This window comes from Artemia sp. Qi Xiang Cuo, chromosome 19 (assembly GCF_049724085.1).
Source record: "Artemia sp. Qi Xiang Cuo chromosome 19, ASM4972408v1, whole genome shotgun sequence".
Lineage (NCBI taxonomy): Eukaryota > Metazoa > Arthropoda > Branchiopoda > Anostraca > Artemiidae > Artemia > Artemia sp. Qi Xiang Cuo.
This window is the reverse complement of record NC_142812.1, coordinates 6,500,509-6,515,435: the sequence shown is the minus strand read 5'-3', so window position 1 is coordinate 6,515,435 and position 14,927 is coordinate 6,500,509. Positions and strand designations below refer to the sequence as shown.

General features: G+C 34.6%; 1 protein-coding gene across 1 annotated transcript in view; it reads right to left on the bottom strand.

The window, feature by feature from the left end:
- Positions 1-14,927, bottom strand: part of snRNP-U1-70K (small ribonucleoprotein particle U1 subunit 70K) — a 109,726-nt gene that overhangs the window by 31,944 nt on the left and 62,855 nt on the right. Inside the window, exon 5 of the mRNA XM_089105294.1 lies at positions 326-407. Coding sequence (XP_088961420.1) covers positions 326-407 — 82 coding nt within the window. The remainder of the gene's footprint in view (positions 1-325; positions 408-14,927) is intronic.

The window sequence follows — 14,927 nt, the reverse complement described above, 5'->3', positions numbered from 1 at the left end:
TAATGAAAAAAATTGAGCCAAAAGTCTGAGCCAAATTGAGCCAAGATGTCTGCGTCCCCCTCCTCCCTAAAAGCACACGAAACTACACATTTAATCCTTCACTCACACAGGTAGGGTAGGGGGGTAGACGAAACTTCTCCCTCGGAATATTTGGTTGAAAAAGGACTAAAAATTAAAAAAAAAATCCTAAAATAGAACAAGGAAAAGCCCTTTTCTTAAGCCACGGAATGCCCCCAAAAATAAGTTGATCCCTACCCTAGAGGGTATTGGACAGGGTGAAAATATGGATTACATGATCAAAAGCATATACTGACAAAACACTTACAATGCATATCCCTTTCATGCTCATACTCAATGAAAGCGTACCCTCTTGGCTTTCCAATGTTTTTGTCATGAATCAGGACAATCTGTAAATAAACTCGACATGTTTATTTATATAAAAATATACTTCTATATCATAATAAAAAAATAATATAGTATAAAATAATATAAAAATATACTTCTCTAAAAATATACTTCTATATCATCATAAAAAAAATATAATATAAAAATATACTTCTACTCTATAGATATACTTCTATATCATAATAAAAAAAAAACTATAATATAAAATAATATAAAAATATGCTTCTACTCTAAAGATATACTTCTATATCATAATAAAAAAAATACTATAATATAAAATAATATAAAAATATACTTCTACTCTAAAGATATACTTCTATATCATAATAAAAAAAAATACTATAATATAAAATAATATAAAAATATACTTCTACTCTAAAAATATACTTCTATATCATAATAAAAAAATAATATAAATATATACTTCTACTCTTTTTTCCTCTTCTACTCTCTAAAATATTAAGAAAGGCACAAAAAACAAGAAAAGAAAAAAGAAAGGTGTACTTTGAACAAGGAAAGATAACACCAACGGATTGGTCTACTGAATTTACGGACTGTTTACAAACGTTGTTTAAAATGGTGTTTTAATTTTAGCATATATTATAACTAATAAAACAAGAGAAACAAAAAAAAGGTTTTGGGCAACGAGCTCACAACCCAAGGAGGAACCAACAAGGAAGGTATGCTCTTCCTCCTCTTTTGCCCCATCTTTTTACTTTTGTACTGAGGGGTATAATTTCAACTCAGAGTTATAAGTCCAACCTTTAAAGAATACTTTTTTTTTTAAATCCTCATATTCTCATCTGACCAAAATCCTATTTGTCTGAGATAATATATATACAGTATATATATAAAAAAAGTCATTAAATTCATCAAATCTTATCAATTACAAAAAAAAATAACAAAAAAGTTCTCAATTACATTGAATTTGGATGATGTGACAATTGCCAAATTTCCCATTTTTCTTTAAATTAATATGATAATAGCAAAGCACAAGGGAGAAAGAAAGAGTGAGTCTGATTGCACTTCTTGATCGCAATAGCATACGCGTCTGCGTAAGCATGGATCCCACTATCCTTTTTTACTTTAATCTTGGTCATCCCAATTGCAATTATAGATGACAATCAAGTATATATCTATAAGTTCAAAAACATTCCTTTTACAATTAGAAGACGAAGGTTTTGCCATCTTCATTAGCAATTCCAGTTACATTTAGGCAATATTAAAGAAGAAATTTACAACTCAAGGGCTTTGGATGAGCCCAGTTATTGAAATCTCTCAGACAAATCTAGTGAATGAACCGGAAGTTATTGTTCTGAATAAATATGTTAGTTTTAATTCTAATGCTGAGTATTTCTTCTGATGACGATCGTTGCATATGTGGTCGAAATATTCAGACTTTTGTATCTGGATGTATCGAAATATCCAGACGTTTGTTTGTTCGTCATAGAAAGGCAGTGGGGCCTTGGAAAAAATACCTAATTTGAGGTATTACATAAAAAAAAGTTGACTTTCCAAGTAGGTAAAGATCATATTATATGAACAATCTCAGTTTCCCAATTGCCTGCAAGTCCCGTGGAAATTGTCAGTCATAAATCTTTGAATGATTTTTTTGGGGTCTCCAATTGTATTCAAATGGCTCACATAACTGATAAACTATTTGAATTGTCCCTACTCTCTGCCTATCTACCTTAGTTCTGCCCTAGGATGGGTGATAGGCTATCTATCAACAAGTGAAATGAATCAATATTATACGATTTTGAACAAGTTATGCCAGCTTTGTCTATCACAGAGACCACCTGTCTTGGCTTTGCTCTATTTAGCCATGGCTCTCAAGTTTTTTTTTTAACTGAAAGTAAGGAGTGACATTAAAACTTAAAACAAAAATTATTCCGTATGTGAAAGGGGCTGTCCCCTCCTCAACGCCTCACTCTTTACGCCAAAGCTTTTGGCGTTAAAGTTTACGGAATAATTTCTGTTCGTTTTAAGTTTTAATGTCGTTCCTTACTTTCAGTTAAAAAAAACTTGTTTTTTTATTTAATTTTTGAACGTTTTTGAATTAAACCAGGTTTTGATTTTGGCTCACCGTACATGAATAATTAAAACAAAATTTGCATATTAATTTTACTTTTATTTGGTTAAATGGCTTTCTCGAAAGTTGTTTAATTTTATTTACGAACGTTTTTATTAGTAATAAATAAACGTAACTTACGAATTAATTTACGTATCGAACTTCTATATTCATATATTTTTAATACATATATTAGGGGATTCGCCCCCTAGTCAATACCTCGCTCTTTACACTAAAGTTCGAACTTTGTTCAAATTCTTTAAGAATGACCCTTAATCACAAAGGCCTTTAATTATAATAAATAGCTCTTATGAAAGTACTAAAAAATCTTTGGCTTAAAGAGCGAGGTATTGAATAGCGGCCGAACCCAATCATATACGTAATAATTTCTGTTCGTTTTAAGTTTTGATATCGCTCCTTACTTTCACTTGAAAAACTTTTTTTTATATATTTAATTTCTGATCGCTTTTTTTAAATAATGCTGAGAAATCCGGCACCCCCTTCATAGCGATGTCCCTTCCCCCATGGAAAGATCATCCCAAAAACCCCCCGACCCATCCACCCCCCCCCCCAAAAAAAAAACCCGACCCATCCACCCCCCACTACCAGAAAAAATTCCCCTGAATACGTCTGTATACTTCCCAATAACCAATACTATATGTAGACCTAAACATTGGGTAAAGTTCTTAACTTTCAGCCCTCCCCCCGGGGACTTGAGGGGATTAAATTATCCTAAAAGACATAGTTATTATATTTTCGACTATGCTGAACAAAATGGCTATCTCAAAATTTTGATCGGGTGACTTTGGGAAAAAATGAGCGTGGAAGCGGGCCCAGTTGCCCTCCATTTCTTTTGGTCACTTAAAAAGGGCACTAGAACTTTTAATTTCCGTTCGAATGAGCCCTCCCACGACATTCTAGGACCACTGGATCTATGCGGTCACCCCTGAAAAAAAAAAAACCAAAAAAAAACACGCATCTGTCAAAAAATCTTCCTTCTGGCAAAAAATATAAAATTCCATATTTTTGCAGATAGGAGCTTGAAACCTGTACTGTAGGGTTCTCTGATACATTGAATCTGACGGTGTGATTTTCATAAATGTTCTATAAATTTTAAAGGGTGTTTCCCATTTTTTTGAAAATCAGGCAAATTTTCTCAGGCGCGTAACTTTTGATGGGTACGACTAAACTTGATGAAACTTACATATTTGAAATCAGGATTAAAATCTGATCCTTTGATGTATCTATTGGTCTCAAAATTCCGTTTTTTAGAGTTTCGGTTACTATTGAGCCGGGTCGCTCTTTACTTACAGTTCGTTACTACGAACTGTTTGAAAATCATTGTCTCAAGTAAAAATTCTTATCACAATTTTGTCAAATACTAAATGGAATTTCGCTGTGAACAGTAGGCTACTGCAAAACAAGCGAAGACATTTTTTGTCTAACGATTTTTTAGGCACTTGTTTGACACTGCGTATTTAAGAATAACCTTCAAGAAAAATGTAGTTCAATCCCTTTTCTAGGGCTATATAGAAAGAAAGGCAAAAATGGCTACGTCCCACTTGATGGTATGGATCAAATTGCCAAATATCATCAATTTTTTCATCCTTCTGATTTTGGCACAAACAGAAAGAAAGTCGTCATTAAATGAGGTGGAATGTTGTCATAAAAAATTGTCATAAAAGGTCATTAAATGTTGTCATTAAAGGGAATTGGAACTTCATGAGAGGACTTTATGGAAATTAACACTGTGTTGAAGGAACAGCAATCGCCTTGTAATTATTATCTAAAATAGTTAAATATTCAAATTATGGCTGAAAAGTGTATTATCCTGTTCTCACTCTTGGTCAAAACGCAATGTCAAATCCCAAAAAATTAAATAGTTCCCATTCATCATTAATCCTGTGAAAATTAGTTCAAAAAGAAATAAGTAAAAAAATCCTAAATATCACAGCCATTCTTCAACAGGAATAGAGCAACAACAAGCTTCATTCTTTGCACACAATTTTAATAGTTTAAATATTCCTAAATTATTTCCATTTTTTCCCATATTTTTTGCAAGATGTTTGGTTTGATAATTACCTAGTTTGTTGAAATTTATTAGTATTTTATATTCCTATTTTGATGTTCTATTTTAAATCCGAGAAAATAATTGTATATTATTGTTTTATGATCTTTACCCAAAAGTTCTCATCGGGTTAATAGTTGTACTTTCCTAGTAAATCTTGTCGCATCGTATACGATCTGATTTGCCCTAAAGCCCATTATATGAGATTTTACTAATACCCAGAGATAGCTAACGCAAATTTAAGCCAATCAGAACTTTTCATATAATCTTTCACCCAATCAGAAAATCCAATACGAAATCTGATTGGCTCAAATTAGCGCTTGCTAAATCACATTGTTATTAAAATCTCATTACGAATGGACCTCTACCAGCAGGCAAAGTCCCTGGATTTGTCCGTAGGGCGTTGGGGTTTCTCAAAGACTGTCACTGGCTCTCAAAGGCTATGAGCCTTATGGGTTTGAAAGCGAATTACTTCCTAGCAATCAAGAAATACTGGACGCGGTCACCGTCGATTGATTATAATAAATGAGGATAAGAGGCGGAACTTCATAACCTTTTCCAGTGTTTAATCACCATTACTTACAGTCTGGACGTAGAACGTCCCATGTTGGCGTAGAATTTGAAAACCCAAAATATTAACAACAATATGCTAATCTGAATTTATTAATCATGACTTTGGAAGTTGAAAGTGTTCTGGAAAAATCTATTGGAAGATATATTCTTACACATTAATCTCAACTGTATTAATTGCAACGTTCTATACATTGAAGTCTGTCAACTTTCTATTCGGCTAAGAATCAGTAAATTTTAATTATTTAACAAAAAAGTACAGAAATGTTCTAAAGGGCGAAAATTTACATCTTAAAATTCAACAACGCAGAACAGATATCCTTAAAAAAAATGAATCATCATTAATTATGATCAAAACGCTAAGAGAAACCTCTGTCTTGGCGTAAAAGCGACAAAAGACTGTTCCGTGCAATAAAGCCAGCACTGGGATAGGGCATGAAATTATAAAATCATTTGCCTAAACCAACAACTCTGCACAATTGCGAAGCAGGTCTAGAGACGACAGCACAACTAGATCAAAAATCACCTCGTCGATTTGTCAATGTCACCAAATGAAATTATACTAATTTTTAATTAGGACTAAATATTTTTCCTCCAAAGCGCTAGAAAAAGGTTTCTCTTTCATCTTCTTCTAATTAAATCATAAAGACCTAAACTTTCTCATGTCCACTCTTATGATAAAGAAGTATATTTTGTTCTAGAAGGAAGATGATTTCCTCTTCTTCTTCTAAAAAAAGCACCTGGAATTTTCCAGGTGCTGGTGCACCTGGAAGGTTTTTCTTTCATCTTCTTCTAATTAAATCATAAAGACCTAAACTTTTCTCATGTCCACTCTTATGATAAAGAAGTATATTTCGTTCTAGAAGGAAGATGATTTCCTCTTCTTCTTCTAAAAAAAGCACCTGGAATTTTCCAGGTGCACCTGGAAGGTTTCTCTTTCATCTTCTTCTAATTAAATCATAAAGACCTAAACTTTCTCATGTCCACTCTTGTGATAAAGAAGTATATTTCGTTCTAGAAGGAAGATGATTTCCTCTTCTTCTTCTAAAAAAAGCACCTGGAATTTTCCAGGTGCTGGTGCACCTGGAAGGTTTTTCCAGGTGCACCTGGAAGGTTTCTCTTTCATCTTCTTCTAATTAAATCATAAAGACCTAAACTTTCTCATGTCCACTCTTATGATAAAGAAGTATATTTTGTTCTAGAAGGAAGATGATTTCCTCTTCTTCTTCTAAAAAAGCACCTGGAATTTTCCAGGTGCTGGTGCACCTGGAAGGTTTTTCTTTCATCTTCTTCTAATTAAATCATAAAGACCTAAACTTTTCTCATGTCCACTCTTATGATAAAGAAGTATATTTCGTTCTAGAGGGAAGATGATTTCCTTTTCTTCTTCTAAAAAAAACACCTGGAATTTTCCAGGTGCTGGTGCACCTGGAAGGTTTTTCCAGGAGCACCTGGAAGGTTTCTCTTTCATCTTCTTCTAATTAAATCATAAAGACCTAAACTTTCTCATGTCCACTCTTATGATAAAGAAGTATATTTCGTTCTAGAAGGAAGATGATTTCCTCTTCTTCTTCTAAAAAAAGCACCTGTAATTTTCCAGGTGCTGGTGCACCTGGAAGGTTTTTCCAGGTGCACCTGGAAGGTTTCTCTTTCATCTTCTTCTAATTAAATCATAAAGACCTAAACTTTTCTCATGTCCACTCTTATGATAAAGAAGTATATTTCGTTCTAGAAGGAAGATGATTTCCTCTTCTTCTAAAAAAAGCACCTGGAATTTTCCAGGTGCTGGTGCACCTGGAAGGTTTTTCCAGGTGCACCTGGAAGGTTTCTCTTTCATCTTCTTCTAATTAAATCATAAAGACCTAAACTTTTCTCATGTCCACTCTTATGATAAAGAAGTATATTTCGTTCTAGAAGGAAGATGATTTCCTCTTCTTCTTCTAAAAAAGCACCTGGAATTTTCCAGGTGCTGGTGCACCTGGAAGGTTTTTCCAGGTGCACCTGGAAGGTTTCTCTTTCATCTTCTTCTAATTAAATCATAAAGACCTAAACTTTCTCATGTCCACTCTTATGATAAAGAAGTATATTTCGTTCTAGAAGGAAGATGATTTCCTCTTCTTCTTCTAAAAAAAGCACCTGGAATTTTCCAGGTGCTGGTGCACCTGGAAGGTTTTTCCAGGTGCACCTGGAAGGTTTCTCTTTCATCTTCTTCTAATTAAATCATAAAGACCTAAACTTTTCTCATGTCCACTCTTATGATAAAGAAGTATATTTCGTTCTAGAAGGAAGATGATTTCCTCTTCTTCTTCTAAAAAAGCACCTGGAATTTTCCAGGTGCTGGTGCACCTGGAAGGTTTTTCCAGGTGCACCTGGAAGGTTTCTCTTTCATCTTCTTCTAATTAAATCATAAAGACCTAAACTTTTCTCATGTCCACTCTTATGATAAAGAAGTATATTTCGTTCTAGAAGGAAGATGATTTCCTTTTCTTCTTCTAAAAAAAAGCACCTGGAATTTTCCAGGTGCTGGTGCACCTGGAAGGTTTTTCCAGGTGCACCTGGAAGGTTTCTCTTTCATCTTCTTCTAATTAAATCATAAAGACCTAAACTTTCTCATGTCCACTCTTATGATGAAGAAGTATATTTCGTTCTAGAAGGAAGATGATTTCCTTGTAGTCGTCTAAAAAAAGGACCTGTAATTTTCCAGGTGCTGGTGCACCTGGAAGGTTTTTCCAGGTGCACCTGGAAGGTTTCTCTTTCATCTTCTTCTAATTAAATCACAAAGACCTAAAGTTTTCTCATGTCCACTCTTATGATAAAGAAGTATATTTCGTTCTAGAAGGAAGATGATTTCCTCTTCTTCTTCTAAAAAAGCACCTGGAATTTTCCAGGTGCTGGTGCACCTGGAAGGTTTTTCCAGGTGCACCTGGAAGGTTTCTCTTTCATCTTCTTCTAATTAAATCATAAAGACCTAAACTTTTCTCATGTCCACTCTTATGATAAAGAAGTATGTTTCGTTCTAGAAGGAAGATGATTTCCTCTTCTTCTTCTAAAAAAAGCACCTGGAATTTTCCAGGTGCTGGTGCACCTGGAAGGCTTTTCCAGGTGCACCTGGAAGGTTTCTCTTTCATCTTCTTCTAATTAAATCATAAAGACCTAAACTTTTCTCATGTCCACTCTTATGATAAAGAAGTATATTTCGTTCTAGAAGGAAGATGATTTCCTCTTCTTCTTCTAAAAAAAGCACCTGTAATTTTCCAGGTGCTGGTGCATCTGGAAGGTTTTTCCAGGTGCACCTGGAAGGTTTCTCTTTCATCTTCTTCTAATTTAATCATAAAGACCTAAACTTTTCTCAGGTCCACGCTTATGATGAAGAAGCATGTTTCGTTCTAGAAGGAAGATGATGCCCTTGTCTTCTACTAAAAAAAGGACCTGCACGTGTACAGGTGCTGGTGCAACGGGACGGAGTTTCCAGGTGCACCTGGACGGCTTATCTTTCATCTTCTTCTAATTAAATCACAAAGACCTAAAGTTTTCTCATGTCCAATCTTATGATAAAGAAGTATATTTCGTTCTAGAAGGAAGATGATTTCCTTTTCTTCTTCTAAAAAAGCACCTGGAATTTTCCAGGTGCTGGTGCACCTGGAAGGTTTTTCCAGGTGCACCTGCAAGGTTTCTCTTTCATCTTCTTCTAATTAAATCATAAAGACCTAAACTTTTCTCATGTCCACTCTTATGATAAAGAAGTATATTTCGTTCTAGAGGGAAGATGATTTCCTCTTCTTCTTCTAAAAAAGCACCTGGAATTTTCCAGGTGCTGGTGCACCTGGAAGGTTTTTCCAGGTGCACCTGGAAGGTTTCTCTTTCATCTTCTTCTAATTAAATCATAAAGACCTAAACTTTTCTCATGTCCACTCTTATGATAAAGAAGCATATTTCGTTCTAGAAGGAAGATGATTTCCTCTTCTTCTTCTAAAAAAAGCACCTGGAATTTTCCAGGTGCTGGTGCACCTGGAAGGTTTTTCCAGGTGCACCTGGAAGGCTTATCTTTCATCTTCTTCTAATTAAATCATAAAGACCTAAACTTTCTCATGTCCACTCTTATGATAAAGAAGTATATTTCGTTCTAGAAGGAAGATGATTTCCTCTTCTTCTTCTAAAAAAAGCACCTGGAATTTTCCAGGTGCTGGTGCACCTGGAAGGTTTTTCCAGGTGCACCTGGAAGGTTTCTCTTTCATCTTCTTCTAATTAAATCATAAAGACCTAAACTTTTCTCATGTCCACTCTTATGATAAAGAAGTATATTTTGTTCTAGAAGGAAGATGATTTCCTCTTCTTCTTCTAAAAAAAGCACCTGGAATTTTCCAGGTGCTGGTGCACCTGGAAGGTTTTTCCAGGTGCACCTGGAAGGTTTCTCTTTCATCTTCTTCTAATTAAATCATAAAGACCTAAACTTTCTCATGTCCACTCTTATGATAAAGAAGTATATTTCGTTCTAGAAGGAAGATGATTTCCTCTTCTTCTTCTAAAAAAAGCACCTGGAATTTTCCAGGTGCTGGTGCACCTGGAATTTTCCAGGTGCTGGTGCACCTGGAAGGTTTTTCCAGGTGCACCTGGAAGGTTTCTCTTTCATCTTCTTCTAATTAAATCATAAAGACCTAAACTTTTCTCATGTCCACTCTTATGATAAAGAAGTATATTTAGTTCTAGAAGGAAGATGATTTCCTCTTCTTCTTCTAAAAAAGCACCTGGAATTTTCCAGGTGCTGGTGCACCTGGAAGGTTTTTCCAGGTGCACCTGGAAGGTTTCTCTTTCATCTTCTTCTAATTAAATCATAAAGACCTAAACTTTTCTCATGTCCACTCTTATGATAAAGAAGTATGTTTCGTTCTAGAAGGAAGATGATTTCCTCTTCTTCTTCTAAAAAAGCACCTGGAATTTTCCAGGTGCTGGTGCACCTGGAAGGTTTTTCCAGGTGCACCTGGAAGGTTTCTCTTTCATCTTCTTCTAATTAAATCATAAAGACCTAAACTTTTCTCATGTCCACTCTTATGATAAAGAAGTATTTTTTGTTCTAGAAGTAAGATGATTTCCTGTTCTTCTTCTAAAAAAAGAACCTGGAATTTTCCAGGTGCTGGTGCACCTGGAAGGTTTTTCCAGGTCCACCTGGAAGGTTTCTCTTTCATCTTCTTCTAATTAAATCATAAAGACCTAAACTTTTCTCATGTCCACTCTTATGATAAAGAAGTATATTTCGTTCTAGAAGGAAGATGATTTCCTTTTCTTCTTCTAAAAAAAAGCACCTGGACTTTTCCAGGTGCTGGTGCACCGGGCAGGTTTTTCCAGGTGCACCTGGAAGGTTTCTCTTTCATCTTCTTCTAATTAAATCATAAAGACCTAAACTTTTCTCATGTCCACTCTTATGATAAAGAAGTATATTTCGTTCTAGAGGGAAGATGATTTCCTCTTCTTCTTCTAAAAAAAACACCTGGAATTTTCCAGGTGCTGGTGCACCTGGAAGGTTTTTCCAGGTGCACCTGGAAGGCTTATCTTTCATCTTCTTCTAATTAAATCATAAAGACCTAAACTTTCTCATGTCCACTCTTATGATAAAGAAGTATATTTCGTTCTAGAAGGAAGATGATTTCCTCTTCTTCTTCTAAAAAAAAGCACCTGGACTTTTCCAGGTGCTGGTGCACCTGGAAGGTTTTTCCAGGTGCACCTGGAAGGTTTCTCTTTCATCTTCTTCTAATTAAATCACAAAGACCTAAAGTTTTCTCATGTCCACTCTTATGATAAAGAAGTATATTTCGTTCTAGAAGGAAGATGATTTCCTCTTCTTCTTCTAAAAAAAGCATCTGGAATTTTCCAGGTGCTGGTGCACCTGGAAGGTTTCTCTTTCATCTTCTTCTAATTAAATCATAAAGACCTAAACTTTTCTCATGTCCACTCTTATGATAAAGAAGTATATTTCGTTCTAGAAGGAAGATGATTTCCTCTTCTTCTTCTAAAAAAAGCACCTGGAATTTTCCAGGTGCTGGTGCACCTGGAAGGTTTCTCTTTCATCTTCTTCTAATTAAATCATAAAGACCTAAACTTTTCTCATGTCCACTCTTATGATAAAGAAGTATATTTTGTTCTAGAAGGAAGATGATTTCCTCTTCTTCTTCTAAAAAAAGCACCTGGAATTATAGACTCCTTTCGGCTTCTAGAAAGTTTCTTCTGAATACGCAGTTAATAATTGTTAAGGAATATAGTACTCTTGGTTAACATAGAACAAAAGTAATAACGCAAAAGAAAAGGAAATTCAGAAACGAGGGTATTGGATGGATTGTGAGAAGTACAAGTGCTAGAACTGCCTGTTCTCAGCAGATTAAGGCCTACAGGCTGGTTGAACAATTACTCGTTTCCTTTCTTCGCGATTTTTTGTTTAACATTCAATCAAACCTTCAATCTCGATCAAAGCTAATCTAACACACTGCTTTTAGTCAAAATGAATGAGTCATTCAAACTTTCTCTCAATCACAGTGAACGCTTGATTCAAGCGTCAAACAGGTTCCTAGACGGTCGATTATGTTAAGTAAATCGATTGACGGAAGCTTTTGATAAAAATGATTGACCGTCTAGGGCCTCCTTTAAGTGAATAGGTATATGACTTTAATTAAATACAAACACCAGAAGTTAGGGCTCTACCTAATACTATTTTTATGTCCTGATTTACCCGAAATTGGGTTAATTAAAATGCGCCTTTTTCATTTTTTTAAAATACACCCTTTTCATTAAATTAACTCCATGTTGCAAATACATTCAATTTGGCTGTAATAATCCCTAATTTAATGAAAAGCTGTCTTGAGGATTATTCTTCTCAGGATGTGGGAACTTATGAATTAAGGATTTCGCTCTCCGGGATGGCCTCCTCTCACTTTTCAGAAATATTTTTAGCCATACAAGCTTCCATACTCAAGAATAAATTCCAATTTTATGGTACTTGAACTTGCAATATTAAATAAATAATAATAATAAAACAAACTGGACCAAAGAGAAGGAGTAACATGCGAAAATTGATGCTAGTGTTAACAAAAGAAATCACAGACACCCTCTAGCACTTGACATTTCTTATCAGCTTTTCAGTGCAATAGTAAGAGCAAAATTAATCAATCCAATTCAACGGTACTTGAACTTGCAATATTAAAATAAATAATAATAATAAAAAAAAAAACAGGACCAAAGAGAAGAAGTAACATGCAAAAATTGATGTCACAAAATACAAAACAAAAGAAATCACAGACACCCTCTAGCCCTTGACATTTCTTAGCAGATTTCAGTGTAATAGTAAGGACAAAACTAGTAAAGTGTATAGTGTCTGTCCGAAGCTAAAAAAAAAAAATCCAAGATACGCTAAACACTAGATGGCGTTGGTTATTATTTTTGACACTAGCGGCTGATACTATTTGCACTGGTCTAGTACTTGTTAAAAATTAACATATAATAAGGCAAAAATGAATTTGAGAAGCGTTTTGTTCGAACGGCATTTGGTTTTAATCTATCTCTGGATTCTGTACTTATTTTCTTCATTTTAGGTGGTGGTAACATGTTACACAGAATTATCTTAGCAGCTTTTTTTTATGTTCACTTAAGTAACCAGCGTTGCTTCTAATTTATTTAAGTATAAAGCTAACACATCAAGGTGTGCTCTCCGTTGGCTAGGGTTGTCGTTTTGTTTTATTAATAAATCTTTCAAGTTCATTCTTTTCAAAAATCCTTAACTATTCAGCTCAATAAAATTAATAACAGAAAACCCTCCCCGTTCAGAATACAAAGCTATATAGATAAGCAAAAAAGTAATAAAAAAATCCAACATATATTTAATTCAGGAAAGGCCTCGTGCAGAACACATTTACATCAACAAAGCCAAGATAAACTCCCAAAGAAACCATAATCCTAGGGGAAATATTTGATCCTATGCTAATCAGGGGAAAAGGAGACATAAACTTATAATGATGTTGTGACTCTAAATGGCATGATAATGGTTAGAACAAATGTGGTGGACATTAGAGATTTATGACCAAATCCTTGACCAGAAAAATAATACTGAAGTGCACGAAAGGGAAATAAGGAATAAAAAACTAATTGGACATATAGTGTTAATGACATAAAAATCCTTAAATAGAAACTCGTCAGTACTAGTTTAAAATAAAAAGTCTGATAATTGATTTTGTAGAAGTTATTTTAAGCTTTGGAATTTATCAAAATATCACTTTCATTTATCAAATGCCAGTAAAAACTCAAACCTAAATGACATTTAAAAAAATGTTTTTTTTTTCAACTAAAAGCGAGAAACAAAATTAAAACTTAAACCGAAGAGAGATTATTATTTTATATTTATTAATACTTATAATTAATATTAATAATTTAATATTATCTTATAATTAATTAATACAATTTACATAATTAATTAATATAATTAACGCAATTAATTAATTGATATAAATTAAATAATTTACTCGTATAATTTAATATTAATATATTTATAAACAGAAATAATTATTATAATATGCTGACAGCTTCTCCCTCCTCGATCCCACCCTCGTTACGCTGAAGTTTTTTAGTGCTTTAAAATCTTATTATTCCAATTAAACAGCCCTTGTGTTTCAAGAGTCAGTCTAATAAAATTGCCTGAAAAAGTCAAACCGTAGCGTAGAGAGCGAAGAATTGAGGAGTACCTCATACACGGAACAAATTCCATTCTTTTTTAGTTTTAATGTTGGTCCTTACTTTCAGTTAAAAAGAAAGAATATTTTGTATCTAATTTCTGATCGTTTTGCAAATAATGCCGAGAAATCCACTCCCCCCCCCCTCTGCAGAAAATTTCACCCCCTAGAAAAATTACTCCTGTATAAATCTCCCCGAATAATTCCCTCCTCACTCCCCCCCCCCCGAGGAAAGTTTTCCTCGGAAATCTTCCCCTCCGCGGAAAATTTTCCACAGAAATCTCCTCCTCAATGGAAAGTTCCTCACATAACAAATTTCTCCCGCGGAAAAATCTCCCACACAATTCCCACCCAAATGAAAATTTACCCCAGACAATTCCCCTGGAATGTTCTCTCCACAAGTAGAACTGAGTCACCAAAGAAAAAGTAAGACAAATAAAAAGAGCTCCTTATATGAATACTACCAAACTTCCCCTGTGTAAATTTCCCTTGAAAATCCCTCCTGAAACTTTCCTTCCCACAGAGGTCTCCCCCGTAAAAACACTTGACAAAAAAATCCTCCTCCCGAAAAAAGTCTGTATATTCATCAATAACAAATACTATTTTTAAAAAATGGGAAAATTTCATAGCTTACAGCCCTATTACTAGGGGCTGCGGGGGTCATGTCATCCTCAGAGGCATAGTTATTTGACCCTTCAACTATGATGAACAAAAATGGCTATCTGAAGGTTTTGACTGAATGTTTTTGAGGAGAGAGCATCAAAAATGGACACGGGAGGGGGCTTATTGCCCGCCAACTATTTTTGACTCTAAAGAAGGGCACCGGAACTTTCAATTTCCAATCGAATGGACCCCTCCGAAGTTTCTACGGCAACTCCTTCCATAAGAAATGGCCCTTCTAGATTAATTTTTTTTTACATCTTCATTAAAAATAAATCGAACATTAATTGGCGCTCTGATCTGTTTATTTAAAAAATAAACAGAGAGGCTTTGCGTGTCGTCGTAAGTGAATGATGTAACGTGAATGATGTAAGTGATGGTATGTATAATGAGGAAGACCCACTAAAGAAGTCTTTCAATTTCAGAGCCCCGTTTCCAGGCCAAC